At 35.2% G+C, this 22,164-nt stretch overlaps 1 protein-coding gene across 1 annotated transcript in view; it reads right to left on the bottom strand.

Moving 5' to 3' along the window:
• Positions 1-22,164, bottom strand: part of Cbp53E (Calbindin 53E) — a 279,859-nt gene that overhangs the window by 37,272 nt on the left and 220,423 nt on the right. Inside the window, exons 4-6 of the mRNA XM_090377611.1 lie at positions 17,161-17,247; positions 16,418-16,474; positions 179-259 (exon numbers count right to left, since the gene is read on the bottom strand). Of these exons, the coding sequence (XP_090233737.1) occupies positions 179-259; positions 16,418-16,474; positions 17,161-17,247 (225 nt within the window). The remainder of the gene's footprint in view (positions 1-178; positions 260-16,417; positions 16,475-17,160; positions 17,248-22,164) is intronic.

Genomic DNA, 22,164 nt, shown 5'->3' with positions numbered 1-22,164 from the left:
ATGCTCATATATTTTTTTTAAATATGTGTTAAGTGGGATCATTAGCATGGCACAAAAAATCCATTATCCTAATGCCTTCTCTCGTCAGCAAGTTTTTGGAATTCAGCAAAATAGTCTGCATACAAAAATTATAGAAATAAACAATCTGAAAAAAATAAACATTAAACATAAAATTTACCAATGTGTCTGTGTATTCAATCAGCTTGTCTTCATCAAAGTTTTCTTTTCTGGCTTCCTTCAAAAGGTCCTTTAGAAAATTCTAGGGAGAAAATACAGAAAAGAAAATTATTATTTTATCTAAAAAGCAACGTTCAATGTTAAATAATAAAATTACATTTTTAAAAAGTAGTGGTAATTTACCTTCATCCCAAGTTTTATGGAACCCAGATACATTGCAGACCTTAACTCAGCTCTGGGGTTCATTAAAAAAGTAGGTATACAGAGTAACGAGCTATTCCAAACACTTAAATTAATATGACACTTGCAGAATTCCCACATTTCATAAATACATTGAATTCCTCTTCATAAAAGGAGGATACGTTGGTTATAATGCAAGCATATTCCACTTACTCTAATTCATCAACAGATGTGAATAATATAAAGTATTATAGGGTGACTAACCAGAATGAGAAACTTTTTCAAATGCCTTTGTATAGCTTATTCTTGTGGAAAGGGTGAATAGCTGGGACAAAGGCTTTCAAAGCTTCATTTTCTCTTCGAGCGCTTCTCCCATCAACACTCGATGGGCATCACTGTCAACTTTACTGATGATTGATCACCATATCCAAGAGACAAAGAGCTATCTTACAATTCCACGCACACAGGCCGCGGCATTAAAACTCTTTCAATCTTTAGAAATGAAATATCGTAAGGCGACTATGAACGAGAAATAGAGAGAGAGAGACTCAGACAAAGAGACGGACAGACAGAGACGTGCGCAGAATACTACAGAGCACTTACACCGAAACTAGCACTCATGGATAGTTAATCAAAATACTTAACTTTATCTCTTCTCTATAGTGTCTTGGCATCAACTATATCAAGTTTTTGCTTTCTTTTTTGTGTTTTACAAACTAAAATGTGTTAGTAGTGTTTTATATAAATAGATAAGACTATGCAGTTTATGCTTGTAGCACGTTTAAAGTTATTAACATCAATTTATATGCTATTCACAGAAAATGACAGTGAAGATTCTAAATGCAGTGATGTAGTTAATGATTTACTGTTTCTGGGTGCATATTAGCGGAAGTTCTACGAGAGCTGTGCAGATAGCGAGCCAAACAGTTTCCCTCTTCCCCCCCCCCTCGTCTCGCTGTTATATCTGGATCCTTTCAAGCATAGGACTTTGAGCCTATACGTTACTATTAAATATGCGTTACTATTAGTTGCAATGTGTCCCCCCCGATATCATCTAATCCCCTCATTAGCAAATCAACTGTCCAACATGTGACCAGCTAGTTACTGAACCAAATTCCTCCACTGTCACTGCCGTTATTCGTGGTGATTTTAATGTTTCCTTCCTACGAATTTAGAAATAATACGCAGGCCTATGTAATTCTCGCCTGGTCTTATGCAAGAAATGTACAGCTTTTCTCTCCGAAATTCCAATTTTCATCCCGAAAAAAAAAAAAAAAAAAACTAACAGTAGAACATACGCAATTTACAAACACGACAAACTAAGGCCCTATGGCGTTTGGTTGCCTCGGCGCATTTTCTAAAGAAGTTGTGTGAATTCATGAATAGTCAACGTAATGGAACAAACTTATTCGCGAAAAGAACTGTAAACCTCGCAAAAACTTCCTAATTCGTTTCACTAATATGCGTGATCTCAATAACATCGATTTCCATCTACAGTCTGCCAAGCCCGACACGGACTAACTTGGTTATGGTATGAAAAGAGCCGATAAAATTTTCTCTCCTCTTGATTGGATCAGAACCCAGGCGTTTTTCTATACTTTGTGGAGGGGCAACGATAATAAACAGTGCTAACCGCGAGGAATTGCAAATGTTAGAATGAGAATACTATTTAATCTTTTTGACAATCAGTTACAGGTTATCTCAACCACTACTCATCTTGCCTTAATTATTCGTTCTGATTCCTTTAGCTTTAAAGGTGGTACTTGTACATATAACCACTGACTGATATTCCTTTTCGGACTGTTCACAATCTGGAATCTTCTCTTTTTGCTTGCCTCTGCACGCGCGCTCCCCCCCCCCCCCGACAGTACGGTTCACTCAGAGCTTTCTGACTTTCTTTCTTTGAAAGTAAACCTCTTCCAATCTAACTTTCCTAATAGTAAAATAATTTTCCTTGGTGATTTTACAGTTCAACATTCCATCTAGCTTCAATTTTGCAGTTGCACTGACCCATCGATAGAAATACGATAGCATTTGCTATTACTAATGGCTTCACATAAATTGTTAGTTAACCTACTAGAATACCAGACAGTCCTGACTACACACGTAACACTTTTGATCTTTTCTGCACCAATAACCTTTCAAAGTATATAGTCAATGTTAGCTATCCGTTAAGTACTTCAGATTTCAATCTGGTGATTATCCCTTCTACAGTGGAACCTCTCACCCATTGTTATTCTTACTTTCGTGTCGTTAAGCATTACAAAAATATGAAATGGGCTGATTTCTATCCCTCCACTTAAATCCAGAAAAAAAAAAAATGCCAACCGAATATAGGAAATACTCGGTTAAACCCGGCTATAGAGATACTGAGTTTCGTCAAAAACTCCGACTACTGTTTATTTAAAATAATTCTCTAATTCTAATGTTTGAATTACTCGCGGGTAGCACTATTTATTATCGTTGCCCTCCACACCGTGTAGAAAACGCCTGGATTCTGATCTCAACAAGAGGAGAGTAAATTTTATGAGCTCTTTTCATACCATGACCGAGTTAGTCCGTCTTGGACAAGACTGCGGGGTTTTATTCCCGGAATCTTCAGAGTTTCATCCAGAAGAACAAGGCCAACAGAATACAAGCAGTTTAGACAGAATTTTCTGACGCCTCATTGCCTTGCCTGTTTTGGTGCAAAGAAAACAAACTTAATATATATTAATAAACAAACTTATGCATTCTGAATCCTGTTCTCGTGTTTTTTTTTTTTATTATCCATGTTTCACTTCTTTATAGTAATAGAGGTTTTAAAGTATTTTTATATATTTTTTTGTATATATTTTTGTTACCTCCTCTAAATTTTTTAAAGGTTGTTGTAAGTCATATTTTCCTGACATTATGGCTTGATCTTCAGCAGAAAGTAATGTTTATATTTTTGTTGAATCATTGATGTTTATTCCAAATTTCTTTTTTCTTTTCCATTTACAGTTAATAATGAAATATTTACTGTTATTTCATTATTACTGCAGATTTCTTGAATTAACTTAATCAGGTGGTTGGGTATAATTATTTTTTTGCAGGATCTTCATTACGATATTCCGATTTAGTTTATCGAATGCTTTCTCATCCATCCTTTTCTATAAATGCTGTATGTGTTTATTTTTGAAATTCCCTTCTTTTCTCATTTAACAGTTTATCAAATATACAGGAACAGTACAAAGCCTTCTATTTTCGAAATCCATTCTGTTATTCTAATAATTTATTTTCTATTATCTTATTTAATTTTCCTTTTAAAATACTTGCAAAAATTTTACATGCAGACACTAAAATCCAAAGGACTTATTCCTCTATACCCTATCTCCTCTTTTGTATATAGAAATTACAAATGCCTTTTTTCCATTCCTTTTGGTATTTCTCTTATCTCCAAATTTGCTTAACTAGAGTTAGAATTTTAATTTAAAATTATTTCCAGCATATTTAATTAATTCCATGTTTATTTTATCTATTTCTAATTTTTAAAGCTAATTCTAAATCTTCCGAAGTGACACTGAGTTTAAAAATATATACATGTATATATTTTTAAATATATAATAAACATTTATAAATACTTGATTGTTCATATATTTATATAAAATATATAAGTAATGAATTATTACCGTTTGTTTTATGCTATTAATAACAGGTCTGGAAATATCTGTTGCATTTCAATTTGTACTAACGTCCTGAAGAAAATAAATATTACAAAAAGTTGTGTTGTGTGAGATCCTTGCGGTAAAAACAATTACTTTTTATATATTATTAATTCGTTAATTAATTGGTGAAAAGTTTTACAGTTATTTAATTTTCGCTTCTGTCAGTAAGAAAAACAGGGGAAAAAAAATCACACGCGCCTAACTTGTTTTTAATAATCAGTCCAGACACTCTTTTGGATAGCATCTCGTATACTTTTCGAAAAAATATATATATACGGTAAATATATTTTTTTAAATTTTGTTTTAAACAACTAGCATTTTTATTGATTATCTCTTTTGATAAAAATCTGGCCATTTTCCAAAGTAAAGGAAACAAAAGTTTGCACTAATGAAACGTGTTCCAGTTGTCAGCTCACTCTCTCACGCTACAGGAATTGCTCTGGTGCTTCACTGTCTGAAGACTAGCTACAGTCATCTCTAAAAGAATCTTTTATCTTTCTTCACAAGAGGGCTCCACTATCTTTACAGTTACTTCTACGGTTAGTGTTATCGCTTCATGGACACCTCTGTAATAAATGGCCTCCTGTACTTGGTGTATTCACTGGAGGAAGCTACTTTGAAAGAAAGCATTTTTATACAGACAAATTATCATTAGTTTAGTTAAGAAGCTGGAAGCCTTCATACGTTGTAAACTGACATTTAAGAATTGGTTTTCAATAAATTTAAGGCAAAGCCCGTATGCAAATATTGTAATTTATCTTTCTTAACTAGCAGCCTATTAGTTTCGTTTTTTAATTCTCATTTTTTTTTTATTTTACTTATTTTTATAGTGGTCCCACATATGAAACGTTCTTAGAATCTGGTTATACATTAAAAGTAAATTCTTCTCAAATTCGAATGTTACTGGAATTTATACTACTCTAGGCCTGTGAATTGGGTTCAGAAAAACTTGACATGGGACTTGAATTTCTGTAGGTTATAATTTGTAATTTTCAAGTACATATTGAGGAAGGCTGTTTTGAGGAATCAGTAGAAGGGATAATTGTAGAATAATGAGTGGTTTTTAGAAGGAGCAGATATTCGAATACTTGTGGTTGTTTGTAAAAAGAAAAGCTTCCTAAATTGAAAAGTGGAATAGAGCGTACTATAATCAGCAAAACTATGGATTCGATTTTCAGTCAATAAAAAATTAGCAGATGTAAAACAGAACCATGAGGTATTTCAACATTGAGAAATCAGATGTCAAAGAATCATCTACCATCACATGTTGTGAGCGGTTAAAGCAGAGAAAAAAACTGCCTATCTAAATGTTAAAATTAAAGCAGATGCAAGTCGGAAGCTTGTTTAGACGCCAAAACCCTAACATAAATCTTAGAAACAACTATATATAAACTGCTTGAATTTCTTTAGATTTTCTGTGGAATTTGTCCACATTCGATTGAAACTAAGATATCACCTGTATTTTGATATTGATGGAATCCACGTTGAAAATCGTTAATCATATGGAATTTTGCACTATCATAATAGTTTAAAAGCTGATGGTTAATGGATTTTTCTTTACAATGAAAAGAATTGAGGTAAGAATAATAAAACAATAACTTGATGGTAGAGATCTGTCTCCTTCTTAGAAGCTGAGTGGATAAGGGCAAATTTTGATGCAGGATTAGGTTATTTAGAATTTAGCCGAAGAAAGGCATCAAGACAGCATGTCTGATGTCTTTCTTCATTCGATTGCCTTGCGGGAGGAAATACCAGAATATCGGGGAGAGAGGCAGAGCCGACTAACCTCGACCAAGGTATGAAAAAGCGCATCAAAGTTCCGCTGTCTCGATGGGAAGTACTGTATTAGTAATAGTAAGTACAATATTATTACAGTACTGTACAGTATTAGTTAGTATAAAAGAAAACTGATAATAAATAAGCCAGGTTTATTTAGTATTAGTCTTTATTAAAAAAACAAACAAGACAAAAACCCTTGCAGATAGCACAGCGGTTATAATTGGCTCTCCTTCCACTTATGTTTTTCCCCCACCATGGTATAAAAGTGACACTGAGGGCAACTCGAAAACTAATTCATCTGTTCATGTCTATTATGTCCGTCAATCGCGTATTCTCTGGTCGATCTGACTGTTTTTCGGGACGAAAAACTCCGAGTTTCCGGGTGGAGGGAAATCGTGCTATTCACGCCTGAGACCAACTAACTTAGCCACGGAGTGAAAAGAGCCCATACGTTCCTCGCATCATTGAAAGGATTAGAATCCGGGCCTTTTCCACCTGGTGTGGGAAGGATGGTGATTGGTAATCAATGTGCTACAAGGCAGTTTATTGGTTATCTGTTTATTGGTAATTTCTTTTATGGAAATTATCAATTATCTAGGCAAACTGTTAGAGGGTTTTTTTTTTTTTTTTTTTCGCTGATGCTGTATAAGCTTTCTTTCGTGCATTATTTGCCACTATTAATAGTACATCTCATTCTAAAAGGGCCAAATGAAGAATTTCATAAAAATCCATCCACCAAGAATTTCATGAAAATACATCTGCAGAAGCAGAGTTATGGAAATCCGGAAATAATAATTTCTGAATTTCTATTTGTGAAATTTGGGATGACCCGACAAATCTTTTTGAAAGCGCGATATATAAAATTTCATGAAAATCCATTCACTGGAAGCAGAGTTATCAAATGTGGATGAACGTATGGGCATGCTGAAGACAACAGGCGCTTTACAGTGGCCGGCACACATTGCATCGCTATAGGTTTTCTCACAAAACAATAGTGCACTTGAAATAATTACCGTTATAGCCTCAAATAGTAAAATGATTATGCATTTTATTAATATGAAAATAAATTACTGAAAAACTATTAACCATGTTCAGAAAAGACCTCCCCATCAAGAGCAGTAATTACGGTTTTCTTCCTTGGAGTTAACTTGAGTATATGCCATACCGCTACCGAATAGGAAGTTAAGACAGGGGGCAACAGATGAATGCTTTTTTTAAGATGATGCAATATCACACTTGTTTTACAGGACGATGTAATAGTTTTTTGAGATGACATAACTTTATTTACAGAGGGAGTTATTAAGAAAATATTAAACTTTAAGAGTGTAATGCAATTCATGTGGCCACCACTCTACGCTAATGCGCCTAAAAACAAATCGTTACTAATTACCTAATAATGCGTCATACTTCTTGTCCACTTCACTTTGAATTAGCCGAGTGATCAGGAGCACGAGTGAAATAGTGCACGCCTTTGAGTGGAACGGGGTTCAAGCCCGTGACTGCTAAATACAATTAACATTTGTATTGATTAATTTATTGTAAACTCCACTGACCTGGTGGTCGTGCCGGAATATAAACAAGAACATAATAATAATATAACTGTTAGTAGACTGCATAATATCCAGCAATGTGACTTTTTTGGCGCGTTAACATAATTATCTTCAAATATATATATATACGCAAAGCGCCCATTGTCTTGACCATGTCAGTCCGCATGTAACAACTCGACTACTAGTACATGGATTTTCATAAAAATGTTTATGATTTTTAAAAATTCGTTTGGCTCTATCACAAAGATTTGCCAAGCCATCCAAATTTCATTAAAATGAGGCCAACAGAAATCTGCACTTATTATTTATTTTCTTCTTTTTTCCATACATATCACATAGGCTAGCTATCCATATACTGTATTGTATATTGTAGCTGAAGCAATGGATATTATGTTTGTTATTTATGCGCTGATTGGAGGAATGAATGGGCTATATTGCGCAGAAACGAAATGTTATTGATTTGCACATACAAGTAGTGGTTGCTTTTCTTTTTTTTTTTTTTTTTTTATAAATTATGAAATATTACTATTTGCTAACGCACCTGAAATGTAATACATCGTTTACATTAATTAAATTGTCTTCATTCTTGTGAAATAATTAATCTTTAAAGTTTCTTTTGATATAAGTTTTAACTGAGAGTTTTTAAGCAAATATATTTGTCTCGAAACTAAGTTTTCTTGTCATGGTCTAATATGATCTTCGGTATCTTCGGCCTAGTATTAGTGATTATTCTGCACCCCCCCCCCCCATTTCGTATATGTTCGTTTCGTTCATTGTACATAATCGGAAAATATTTATTATTCTTTAACTTTTTTTTTTTTTTTTTTTTAAATAGGTGGCATCCATAAATGAACGAATGGGTTAAGTTACTTGAAAAACAGAGGTAACCACGTATCTCTAACTTTCCTTCGGTATATGTTGCTGTCGATGTTCAATCGACATAACCCGCAAAAATTAATAGTAACACGTGTTGCTAATGTCGACTCATCCGAAAGCTCCTCCTCTACACTGTCATACTAGTCCAGAACAATACCAGAAAAATCACGGTGGTGCTTCTTCCTTCGATTAAAAGTACAATAAGAGACCGATGTTTAAGTTTAATGCAAGATTTTAAACATCTTTCTTTATTATTCCCAAGTATTTCCCAGGATGGTGGGCAACCTGTTTATCAGAATTTAAAGAAAGGATGCTGCATAAAAAAAAAAAAAAATCCTATCATTATGCAGTATCAAGTAAATTTTATTATTATTATTTTTTATTTATTATTATTTTTTTTTTTTTCATTTTATTCGCAATGTTTTTATTAAGCGTAGTTGTCCTTTATAAACTAATGATTTATTATTCTTTTCAAAGCTGTTTAGCAAACAATACCCGGATATTTTAATGTTACCTTAATTTTCAAAATGGAGAATATTGTAGAGAGGCTCCCTTCTTTAAAAACTAGGTTACATAGGCAAACTATCGGAAACGCAATGATGAAGGGGGGGGGGGTTTAAAGTCTGGTAATGATAATAGGGTACGCAGTTAAGGCAATAATGGCGGTCTGATTAACTTGTAATAACTAAATCAATTACTCGTCATTTAACTCGGCTCAACAGCATAAAGTAAAAGAAGTTTTGTAGGCCATATTTACAACAAGAATTTTTTCCCCCCTCTTTAAGCATCTGCGCATATTAGGTCATTCCTATTAAGACTCCCGGTGTGACCTATGGCGCTCTGCTGAGCCTGATGTCTGTAGTTAATCTCGCTAGGATACGGTTGTCTGTTTTTATGACCCAGGAAATCCGGTCTTAGGTGCATGAACTTTACGGAGAATTAAATGTAGTCCATACGTATAAGCCGCAAGACACATTCTGGTCTATTATAAATTATGAAAATACTCAATCCTCTGGAGGACACGTGAATCACAATCGCGCTTTGGAAAATTTCTTACTTAGGGAAGGTAAATGTCGCACTCGTAGACACAAACATGGTATCTTTCTTTATTCATTAGAATACAAAATAAGAAAAATATATATGATACCTGAATAAGAAAAAATAAGAAAAAAATATATCAATGTCTAGCTTATGTAAGATCTAATTATTTGATCAATGATGTGCCGCAGCTAGTAAGTAAAGCTGCTTATTAGATGCGGCTAGTAGAAGATCTGTTTCCATTAGTAAGCAAGTCTTCAACGTTCTTCGGCATCCTATTCCTTGTATCTGCCAAATATTTGACAGTAAGGAGAGAATATTTCCATTTAAATAGTATTTTTTAAAAATGGATTATAGTTTTTCGCCTGGAATGTTAGGAGTTAATTCTTAAACATCTAAATTAGTACTAACTCGTAGGACTTAATGGGACATTCTAAAATATATTTGAAATTAGACGAATTTTATAATGATTTATTTTATAATTTTACATAATAATGTTATAATATTTAATATTTTATTACCAAATTAAAAGTGAGTAATTATTATTAATCTATTAAGAGAGTAATTAAGAAATAATTCAGAGTAATGCATTCTCAATTAAAAGTCATCTGTTAAGCATAACTTTGAAACCAACAGAAAATTTATTTATTTGACGTTCCTCTAGAAAAAGAAACAAAATTGATCATAAAGTCCACGAGTGGATTTGTTCATGGTCAACTTTATCGAATGACGACTCCTGAGATTTGCTAACTGTCACTGTAATTGCCTTTGTGCCCTCGTATTCAGCGCAGTGGATAGCATGGCTGCTCTTCCATCGAGCAGAAGTGGACTGGGTTTGATTCACTGCGCAGACCGATGATGTTTCTTGACTATTGGTAACTGGTAGAGATTTTTTTGGGATAATTTCATTACGTGGGAGTTAGTCTGTCTCGGGCGAGATTTCTCATGCACACCCCCTGCCTCAAATTCGAGTTTTTTTATTTAGCAATGAGCACACCAGCCAAATAATACTTATGGAAATTTACACTTTCAAGGGTTCACGATAGGCTTATTGTCTTGGGTGTAGTCATTTCCCCCATCCCACCCGGATCCATCCATCAAATGCACTGTAATGAAAGGTTTTGCTAATAATCAAATTAAACTAAAATAAATCACTGAATTTTAGTTTAGCGAACTGAGAGCTATTTAGTCTTCGATAAATTTTACAAAATAAATTAATGGCACATCTCTTCTATTGGCAATTTATTTTTTTAGTTCATCCTACAAGTTTCACACTAATTTCTGAGTTAATATCCCGGAAAAGCAACTCTGCAGATTAACGTTTCAATCTCTGTTATAATCGATTTTAAATTCATATTAGCAGTTATTTTATTTTAGCTGTCTTAATTCTAATAAATCGCCCTATTATAATTTATATGGTTTTCAATTGATTTTGGAACTGAATAACGATTGAAACATTTAAAATTTTCATGGAATTTCTCGAGCACAATACACTTAATTGTCGAAGGGTCTTTTCTCGGCGTTCCCCGTGCCCAGTGACCCTCCATAGTGCTCTGCTAGAGTTCAGTTGACCGTCGCAGCATCACTTCCCGGATTTTGGCCTCCACGATTCTTGCATAGGTATGGCACGTATAGCACACTCGTCCTGCCTCGGCTGCGTTTTATGCCTTCCTGATCCCATAATTCTAGTAATATCGAGGAATAGCTGTACTGGAGATACCTTTGCATACGGTAGTCTCGCACACAGGCTCGCTTTCATTACTGTGATTAGCCTGGAGCATAATCATTTTATGTACATTGTGCGCATTAATTTTAGAGTACGTCCTGTAGTAAGGCACTTAGTCCTGTTCTGTCGTTACAACGCCCAGTTCCCATCAATTCCACAAACGTAATCTTTTATTTTACATCAACATCTCCCCCCCTGGTACCTCATCTCCACGTCTTTAATGTCCTTGTGAAACTTCTCACCCTGTTCTTCACTAACGCTTCCTATATTTTCTGGGAAGTAGTCGATGTGGGAGTGTAAAAAACGTAGCTTGATACTCATGTTGCAGCCCTGCTTCTTGGAAGTTTTCCAGCATATTTTCAACTATATTCTTGTAGTTTGGATCCTTGTTGTTCCCTAAGAGGTTCTGATCAACAGACCGGAAGCTAATCCATACCTGTTTTTCTCTTTTATTCATAGTTCCCTAAAAATCTCGACCCCTCATTGCGAATTTGAGGTCCAAAAAAATACAGTTTTAGCTTCTCTTGGGTGATCAATGGAATTTAGTACAAAGGTAATTGAAACAGGCACCTTCCTGAGGTGCCTGTTTAAAGTTTCACCCTTGCACATCAAACCCAGTTTGATGTGCAAGGGTGAAAGGAGGAGAGTTTTGGGGGTCTACCAGTAGTTTATGAACTACGTTCTTTGATCTAGGCAACAAACTGCCCCTCTTTGGCCATACCTTGATATCCCAGTACTTACTCCTTGCACGACCGACCCACTCACACAAAAATGCCTCTGCTTATCAGGTAAAAGTTAGCACTGACCAACCAATCATGTTCTTCATACTTAATATTTGTCAACAACTTCTTCAAGTTCCCATATGTTTCTTTCAAATGCACAGAGTGAGCTAATGGAATTCACCCATATGTATTTCCATTGTGGAGCAACACACCTTTGAGTCTCCTCTTTGATGAGTCAATAAAAAGGCTCCACTTAGGAATTAATTACACATATTGTAATTACCGGTAATTCCTAAATTAAGTCATTTATATTACTGAAAAAAACCATAGAATCGTCCTCAGAAAAGTAGGGGACTAGTTCTCTGTATCTGTAGCATGAGAGCAACGTCCCATGTGATAGAAGATTTTTTACTTAAGTATGGAACAAAGGAGTTCTGCACATTGCTTTGATAAATTTAAATCTCTTACCAGATCATTGAGTTCATGCTGTGAAAACAGTCGAGGGCTGGGCTCAATGTCCCCAGGCGTGTAGACTTCAGCAGCTTCACTTTCAGCACTCTCTGTTGTTACATTCTCCAATATAAGTGCAGGGCATGGAATCGACAGGTTATTTCCATGTGGGACTGGTCCAACGGCAAATGGAATGTTAGGATATACAATGCTCTTCTTACTCTTTGCATTGTATCCCTCTACAAAGCAAAAGTAACAGTCATCAGACTGATCACAGTGGTTTGTAGGCTTCCGCCAAATCATGGAAATTGCAAATAGCACAGCCTTATTTTTATCATTTTTTAATCGCGATGCTTCAACACAGGTTCAACAAACTTTATGTGGAGCCCATTGTTCTTCTTGGTCACCAAGTTTCACTCCACAATACACATTTTTTTACAATTCTGTAATATCTTGTCATTGCATAACTTCCACAAATATAACAAAATACGTTCGGATTGTTCAAACACTTGCGTGAAGACATTTTACTCACTTTTCAGCGCAAATGTGACACGATAACCTCAAAAATAAACTAAGCTCACACGGATAAACACAACTGCATGGAGCTCTTAAGGTCAAGAAACAAATGACTGAAGGCGATGTTTCCAACATGTGAAGATTTAGTTTACAAATTCTCAGCATTTACTCCAAACTTAATAAATTCAACAAAACAACTCATGTCAACTTAAATGATTTGTGAAAAAACGGTACGTGATATTAAAAAAAATAATAAAATTCTGAAATCAGCGCAAAATACTTAGTTAAAAACAACTAATAGTTCAAAAACCCTGCAGAGCGGTGTAATCAGTATCACATGAATTTAAAAGAAAGAAGAATTAACTGTGCACAATGAATCGAGTCACAGTTATTTAGAAGGTAGTCTACCGGTTAGAGACCATTTTAAAATTGGCAAGATTTTGTGTTATACAGTTATAGGAATTGAATTTAAAATTTGTAAAAAACTGTTTGTAATAATACATGCCATGAAATTAAAATTCAACCAAATTTATAACAATAATTATTGTAATAGGTAGGTACGAATTATAAGTACCTATCTGTCAAGATAAGTATTAATGTTGAATTCAGTATCATTGATTAAAAGGCAGGCTTATATATTGAGGTTACTTTTGATTAACTGAAGTTGCACTGCTAATGAAATAATGAAAATATAAAAGATTGGAAATTAAAGAAGGAAAGCGATCATTTGCCAGGAATAGTTCCCCTTTATATGTATACGTGTTAATAACATCGTTGTATATTAAATGTTTTATTATTCTGTTTTGTGTATTGGCTTCTATTGCTCATGAGATATACAAAATTCTGACGAATATACATATCTGTAAAGATATGTATATTCGGCTTCCTTCTGTCTACATGAGATTCGAATCCCAACCGTTTTCTTATAATATAGAAGAATACCGATAGTGACCATGCTAGCCGCTAGGCTGTCCATTCTATAATCGTTCTACTATATCTATATGCAGTTTTTCCTCCTTAATACTTGGTGTTTCGCAAATTTCACTACCTTTTTTGCTTGTAAGGGATTGTTTGGGTGTCATTTTCGAAAATAATCTCAATGCTATTACGCTTCTGGCTGATGCAGTGCAGTGTAGTTATAAAATTAGCAGGAGGTATACTCTATGAATATTACGAAAAGCAGAGAGTATACTGTGCGTATCAGGCATATTAATCGATTCCAGAAGGTATACGGCGTATACCCGTGTATATATATATATATATTTACAAATTACAAGGGAATTTACAAATACTACCGGAGCAAAGGAAATCACACTATTTTTTCTAATATGTTTATTTCTGGCTTAAAACATATTAGAAAAAAAAAGTTTTAAAACTAATTAATATTAAATACATTATTAGAAAAAAATAACGATATTATTTTATGTTTATTTTATTTTTTATTTCAACAAAGGCAACCTCATCATAGAGTACAATTCACTGGGAAAAAATCGGGACATACAAAAGTACTTGATGCGCCGATCAAATAGAACATTAAGAGTTTAGTGAAGACGCATTTAATTCGTTCTGAGGGTTGGCTTCCTGGAGGAGCCTCCCAATTTAACGTAGTCTTTGTGAACATGTTCTGCCTTTCCACGAGGATTTAGTCACGGCAACTATTCTTATGTCACGCACTCCCCTCCCTACTCTCATTCTGTTTACATCTTTAAGAATTGGACATTGAGCATTTTCTATGGCCCATTCCAATTTCAAGTTTCGTGCTGCATTGTCAATAAGCGTCGTTTACGTTTTACATAACGTACAATAGCCAATAAGCACATAAGAAGTAACATTAAAATGCGGTAAAAACCATGAAATAAACACAACAAAAGAAAATAAGATAGGAACAGACAATCAAATAAATATAAACCGTAAGAAAACAGTTCAAAGCTGCACTGAAATAGTAGCTATAGTTGGTTCCTCCACTGTGGGCAAGTTAATCTGAGAACTTGTTAATCAACTCAAGCAAGGTGAGCTTTGTTTTTATGAAATATCCTGCGAAAAGTGAAAGATATAAATTCATGTGGAACGATTTTCAACTTATTAAAGTTGGATTACTACGATATAAAGACAATAAGCATGCTTAGGGGATGGGTGACTTAATCTCCTGAGGCCACGCACTTAGCTCAACAATTTTCTCACGTTTGTAAGTACTTCTAGAAAGCCTTTTTTTTTTTTTTTTTTAAAGTCTAGGGAACAACAACATAGGAACAGACAATCAAATAAATATAAACCGTAAGAAAACAGTTCAAAGCTGCACTGAAATAGTAGCTATAGTTGGTTCCTCCACTGTGGGCAAGTTAATCTGAGAACTTGTTAATCAACTCAAGCAAGGTGAGCTTTGTTTTTATGAAATATCCTGCGAAAAGTGAAAGATATAAATTCATGTGGAACGATTTTCAACTTATTAAAGTTGGATTACTACGATATAAAGACAATAAGCATGCTTAGGGGATGGGTGACTTAATCTCCTGAGGCCACGCACTTAGCTCAACAATTTTCTCACGTTTGTAAGTACTTCTAGAAAGCCTTTTTTTTTTTTTTTTTTTAAAGTCTAGGGAACAACAACAAAAAAGTCACATGGGTGAACAGTAAGGCGGATCGACTTTTGCTATTCCGAGTTCGGCCAAAAACCTCTACTAGCAGTGACGGCGCATTACCTTGGTGAAGCAACCAGTCTTTGGAGTTCATTTTTCGGTCTTTTTCTTCGAACCGCATCACGAAGCATCTCAGAATTTCAGCGCAGAACTCGCATAATAGCTAAAAATGCTAGCAAAGAAGTCTTCCACTGGCTGAAGTTAGGTTTCGGGATCATACCAGTAAACCCACGTTTCATCTCCAGTTATAATACATTTCAAAACTGTTCAGTCATTTCTAACTTCCGAACAAATAGGAAGCGATTTGCTGGAGGTATTCACGTTGTTCCTCTGTTAAGAGTTGCAGCATGAACTTTGTGGAAATGCACCTGACGTAAATTTAAAGTCTTCGTTAAATTGGAATGTCATGATCCAACGGAGATACAAGTTTCTTCAGTGATTTCACGAACAGTTAATCTTCGGTCATTTCATACTAAAGTGACCACGATCTGGATCACTTTCGAGAAACTTTCTACCTTCTTTGAAATGACAGTACCAATCGAAAACTTATGCACGGCCCGCAGCAGAACCGCCATATGTTATTTTGAGATCAAATATTCAATTGCGGTTTTTTAAATAAATAAATAAAATATGTTTACTGTCGATAAGTAAGGTGCAGGTAACGCACAGTACTAGAAACAACATTACTCATCACGGCGATAAGGCCAGAAGTATTTAAAGCAAAATTTAACACGCACACATTGTTCTGTGCACTCCACATTTTAAAATAAGTCGAGATGTGAAAACATGTGGCAATACTGTTACAGACAGCCGTATGCAAGTGAACGGTTTACTTCATGGAGGTAAGAATGAGACATGTCTAAACACCTTATGCATTTGTCGAAATGCCCTTAGCTGCTTCAACCTTGAAGAACGAGCATAATCCGGATACTTTCTGAACAGACTTCGTATTTCCACTATTTAATACTACTTTATAGCTGATGAGTAATTAAGAGTTGACTTCGTTTCCTTATATTTCGGATCGGACAGTAATAATGAAAATCTAAATAAATATCAATATTGTAAATCAATTTCGATTTACCTTCAGTTCATCCGCCTCGATATAACCACTGCCATCGATATCATATTCTCTCCAAATCTGAAAATAAGAAAACCAAAACTGATGAAAATAATAAACATACTGATTGAAGAACATTAAGCAATGAGAAAGTAAACATTGGTGCATCTATTGTTAATTTATACCTGTCAGGATCTTTGCAATTGGTTTTTCTTCTCAAATAAGGTGTGATTATCCTTAAATGGGATGTATTATTAGATTTCTGATTTACTATATTTGTTTATGAGGAAAATCAACTTAACTCTACGTGCAATCAGCTTAGTTATGCAGGTTTCTTTTGGATCCATTTGGAATATCATAACAAGACAAATCGAAGTGACTGGAGAGGTCAAATAATAACAGAATCATGGTCCAAAGAAATAACTCGGTTAGCGACCGACTTTCACATTGCCTGGTTCTAACTGAATTCAATACTAAGAAGTTCGGAAAAGTAGTCTAAATTTCTCGAATGAAACGAAATTACTGCAATATAAGCCACTGAACGCCTGCTTACGATTTCCTAGATGTATAAAACCAATGTTGCTTTACAGCTTCATAACAAGCAGGCATTTCTATTATTTTACGCAATGTATTTTATATTGCATTGGAAATAAGTAATTAAAATATCAGAAAATTAGAAGTTAGTGGTGAAAGTAGGTAAGAATGTAATTATATCTATATTTTATTTATGGAGAGCAATTTAAGAGACTTGATTTTAATATACTTACTTTCATGAATTCCACACTGGACTCCAGAGGATTATCAAAACGAAAAAGCAAGAGAAAGCTTTCTTCCAGAGGGAGCAGCTGAGCCAGCTGGTAAAGAAGGAAATTCAGCAATTGTTAAAATAAAATAATTTAAGCATAAAAACGTTAATATATTTATATAAATGAATCCCTACTAGGACATATATCAACAATTCATGAAAGACAAAATTACTGATGCTTTCATTATATTAAATATGTATTATGTGAAAGTAATTATTTCAAAGTATATTAAAATTAATCAAAATTAATAATTAACCTGTGCTTTGCGAAAGGTAACAGTTTTTTTAACAATTACCGTTTACTTTTTGTTTATTATTGTAATGTTTATTAAGTTTAAGTTGATAACATTCAGTTTATTATAATGTTTTTATTAACTATTAAATAGTTCTACTAATAATGAAGTCTCAATAACAAAGCTTATTTCAATCTTGTTTTAAGATGGGTCGAAATATAAATCTATTTTTGTCAAAGTATCCTTGGACCCTCTTCCAAGTACTGTACATTTACGAGGGGGTGGTTCAAAATGATTTGTATCCACCCAGAACTAGTTGTGATGGAAAGAGGAAAGCGTTTTGTTTAATACCTTAATTTCTATAGCAACCACACGAATTTTGGTTTCGATCTGACAATTGATTTTTTTTCTTTGCGGCGCTGAATGAAGTGAAGTGAAGTGTCACAATGGATAAAGCGGAATACAGAACAGTGATTCGGTTCGTATTTCTGAAAGGGGAAACATCCAAAACAATCCACGAAGAAATGATCGCTGGAGAAGACTGCTCAGGCTACAGTGTTTTTGCACATTCGTATAAATAATTCAGATATGGAGAACCTCAATGCAAGACAAGGAATTCCAGGATGCCCAGCAACTACTGTAATAGAAGAGAGTATTGTAAAAATTGAGGCATTAATTCTGGAAAATCGCTGTATTAGCGTCAAAGAACTGGATGCAGAGCTCCAAATTAGTGTAGTCTGTGGAGAACATCATCCGTCAAGATTTTGCGCCTCCGTAGCCAGGTGGGCAGGAGCAGCACCAGTGCGTAGTACACGCTTCTTGATTAGACCGGGGATCGAGCCCGTGACCACCAAATACAGAGGATGCGGAAAGGTCAGGGAATGACCACCAAATACGGAGGATGCGGAAAGGTCAGGGAGTGACCACCGCATATCCCCGGAGCAATATGGCCTTAGTCGCTAATGTTCCTAAAAACCAAATAACAAACAAACAAAACAAACCGTCAAGAGTTGTATATGAGTAAAGTGTCTGTTAGATGAGTTCCCAGACTTCTGATTCCTTAACAGAAGGAAAGGGCACAATGTGCACATGAAATATTGTCGATATGCCAAGAAAAGCAAGAGGCTTTTTTTTTATGGCTGAAAAAAAAAAAAAAAAAATGGATGAAACTTGGATCCATCAGTATGATCCCGAAACGAAACAAATGTCAAAGGAATGGAAGCATGCAGAATCACCACCCCTAAAAAGCCAAAGGTGCAACCGAGTGCTGGCAAGGTTTTTTGGGATCAGCATGTTGTAATACTGAGATTACCTTCAAAGGGATGTGCTGTAATGGCGAAATATTATTCCAGCCTCCTCAAAAAGCTACATGCTGCTAAAAGAAAAAAAAAAATGCGGGAAAGTTGTCAAATGGTGTGCGCCTGCTCCACGACAATGCTCCTGTGCACTTCGAAGGGAAAATATAAGGGATTTTTCGCGTGGGAATCGGAGAGAGAGGCGAGCGAAAAGTGATGGGAAGTGTGTGTGCGGAAATCGGTATGCTGCAGGAATGATGTAGTGATGTGAGGGTGCTAGCTGGTAATGAAGTATATTACACACTGTGGCTGGAAGAAAGAGATGTAATTGAAAAGGTCTGTAGCTCCGTCATGAAGAGAAAAGGGAAAGGCTTAGTTCAGTTGGACAGTGGGTCACATATACTGATTAGTCCCAGAAAGGTTCCAAAAGACATAATTTAAAGGACAGTCAGATTTAATTTAAGTCCTCAGATCAAGAATTTTCACTTTAGGAACAGAACTACCGTACACAATGTACAAAACAACCCATTGGTTCGAAGAAACAGTCTTACTTCTGCCACTTTATATCAAGTTAGGGCTGCTCAAAGATTTAACCATGGAACTCGTTGACAAGTTGATTGAAAATTACAGAAAAATATAATGCAAACTGTCAATCCAGCTACATTACTTGCCCTATCGCCTGTAATTTTTCAGGCAAAATCTAGGCGATGTTAGTGAACAGCATGAGGAGAGATTTCACAAGGGCATTCTGGCAATAGAGAAGAAAAGGTTGTTGTTTATTTAGAGAAAAGGTTAATATCCTGTTCTATTCTATACAGAAGTTAAATATTGTAAATAAATCTGATATAGTACTTTTCTTTCATTTGTGGGGAACTACTAATGCTACGCAAAACCCAAGGTCATATTCGGAATCAGCATACCCAAATTCAAGAATATACACGAAGAAATGCCAAAAACAGAATCTTTTTGAAAATTTTACATAGTGTTACTGTACTGTCTTGATGTAAATAAGTATATTGACATCAATGTCAGAATATTACAGTTCATGATTAGCCAGAATTAGGGTAGCTACTGCCGCTAGAAATGGATCTGTGATTCCTACCTTCACCCCATAATTTTACTAACTATTAAAACAGACTGAACTATGTTAATGTATACTGTAAATCTTAAATGCTAATTATTCTCATCCCAAATGCAAACTATAAAATCCTGAGGAATGTCACTGCTACTCGACTTTTATCCTCCCTTTGCTTTCAAGCTCTCGTGCACTGCGAGTGCGACTGCTGCCTTCCACACTGTCATTGATTCAAACTCAGTCTTGGGTGACAGCTCACGATTTTTCTCCCAGATACCCAGGTTTTTCATCTGAAAACAGGCAAATCGACCACAGACTATCCTCAATACCTTAACTGCCGCGGGGCTTAATCTAAAACAAATCAATAAAGAAACAAACAAATTGCTTTCAATTTCTAATGATTTATTTACCGTCTGTTCATTAAACGGAGCGTGCAATGGTACGGGGTGTAGGCGAGTGCACGGTTGGTTTCTAGCGTCTTCCTTTCTTTTGTTAATCTATATTATAACTATTTAAGAAACGTTTAGAGCCTCCCTCTCTTTTCTGCATCGGTGGGTCTTCCACTGATCTGGTCTTCCACGTCCTCCTTACGTCATCCACTGCACCCATCCTCCTTTTGCACGACCTTGTCCGAAATGCAGTCACCAGCATTAATCATAGGTTTTATTTATTTATTATATATTAGCAAGAAACCTTACCCCGAAACGGCATACGCAGCTAGGGGGGTTTCTTGCTAATATACAAGGAGAGTAAGATTTAAGTGATTGTCTCAGTTCAACAGACAGAATTTTACAAAATTACTTAAATGAATCATTATGAATATATAAATGAAACATGAATGAATATAAAATAAATAGGAGAATACATAAACAGTCGCATGACTAAAACACAAGGAGAGTGACATTTTATGAATAAAACGACATAGTATATGGCAATATTACTTAAATGCATATGATGAATATAAAAAAAGGAAAATAGTCACATGACTGGTCAGGACCTTTCTTTTACCAATCCCGATCTGGTAGTTGTTTGGCAGGATGGTGTATACGCGATTCACTTGTGGTGTATATAGAGAAGGATCACATATTCAGAAAGAAATTTTATGATATTCGCATGATTTATGATTCGTATTCCTCTATGCCATTTTTACTAATATTCGCACTGATAAAAGTAAAATTTTTTAAGTTGCGCTGTACTTCCCGTGCCACTTAAAAAAAAAAGGCTCAAATTTTTTATTGTTTATTACAATTACTTATAACTACACTCAATATACAGCCATAAAAAACTATACATAATATTTTTCTAATATGAATTTTATATATTCAATTAAGAAATATCAATACTGTTTTCTAAAAAAAGTAAATTATTTTTAAAGGAGTTTTTAAAATATTATATACACGTATGTATTTTGTATTTTTGTAATTGGACAAGAATGCCAACTCAAATCACTCGTGCACCCCTACTAGAACAATCCCAATTCCTAACCCAGTGGCAGTATACGTCGATATAGATTCCTCCTCCTCCACACAACTTATGAGAGATTTGCAGTGAGTGCAAATCTCTCATAAGCAATATATTATGAAGTTACACAGTATTAGGAAGAGATTGGTATGCAAACTAAAGAGGGCATGTATATTATCTATTTACTGTGAAGGGTTCCGCAAACTCACAGTCAGTAGTGCCCATGCTGTGCTGTTTTAGGTCAGTGAAGGGTCATCACTGACTTCGTGGTTTCCGGTTTTTAGTTAAGGCAGTTCATCAAAGAATGTGGACGGCTTCCCCAAACTTATCCATCCGAGGAGCTAATTGATGTTTCTTTAACAAACGCAAGTGAGAGAAACGGGATGTGAATTCCACAACAACAGTCTATAAGTAAAGCGCGCACGTGTATAAACAAATGGTCCGCTGCAGACGACACGGCTAGGTGGTCCCTTCCAGCAATGACTTTGTTCACCCCGAACCACTGTTTCACTTCCTTCCAAATAAATCCGCGCTCCTGCTGCTCTTCCACTCTCCACTTTGATGTGCCGCCGACCGGGTATCTGATTTCCTGCTTGGATGGGGTTGTGTTAGCACTTCCTATAAACATGTGCTACAGAAACGCCCCTCCTTCAATTCCTTGAACTCGCGCTATTCGTGACTACTCATGCGAAGGAGAAAGGTGGAGGGGAGATCCCGGAGCAGATAGACATGTAGGTATTCCATTAGGGTGATTTGTCGTTAACAGACGATCAACCGGATAATCAGAAACACTTTCAAGGCTATAATACAGTGTAAAAATATGCATATATGTACACATATTTAAATATATTTATGCGCACGTTTGGATAAGATGCATAACGTAAAATCTCAGCTATGTGTAA

This window comes from Mastigoproctus giganteus, chromosome 7, assembly GCF_048544385.1.
Source record: "Mastigoproctus giganteus isolate SK-2022 chromosome 7, ASM4854438v1, whole genome shotgun sequence".
Classification (NCBI taxonomy): Eukaryota; Metazoa; Arthropoda; class Arachnida; order Uropygi; family Thelyphonidae; genus Mastigoproctus; species Mastigoproctus giganteus.
This window is presented reverse-complemented; position numbering and strand designations above follow the sequence as displayed.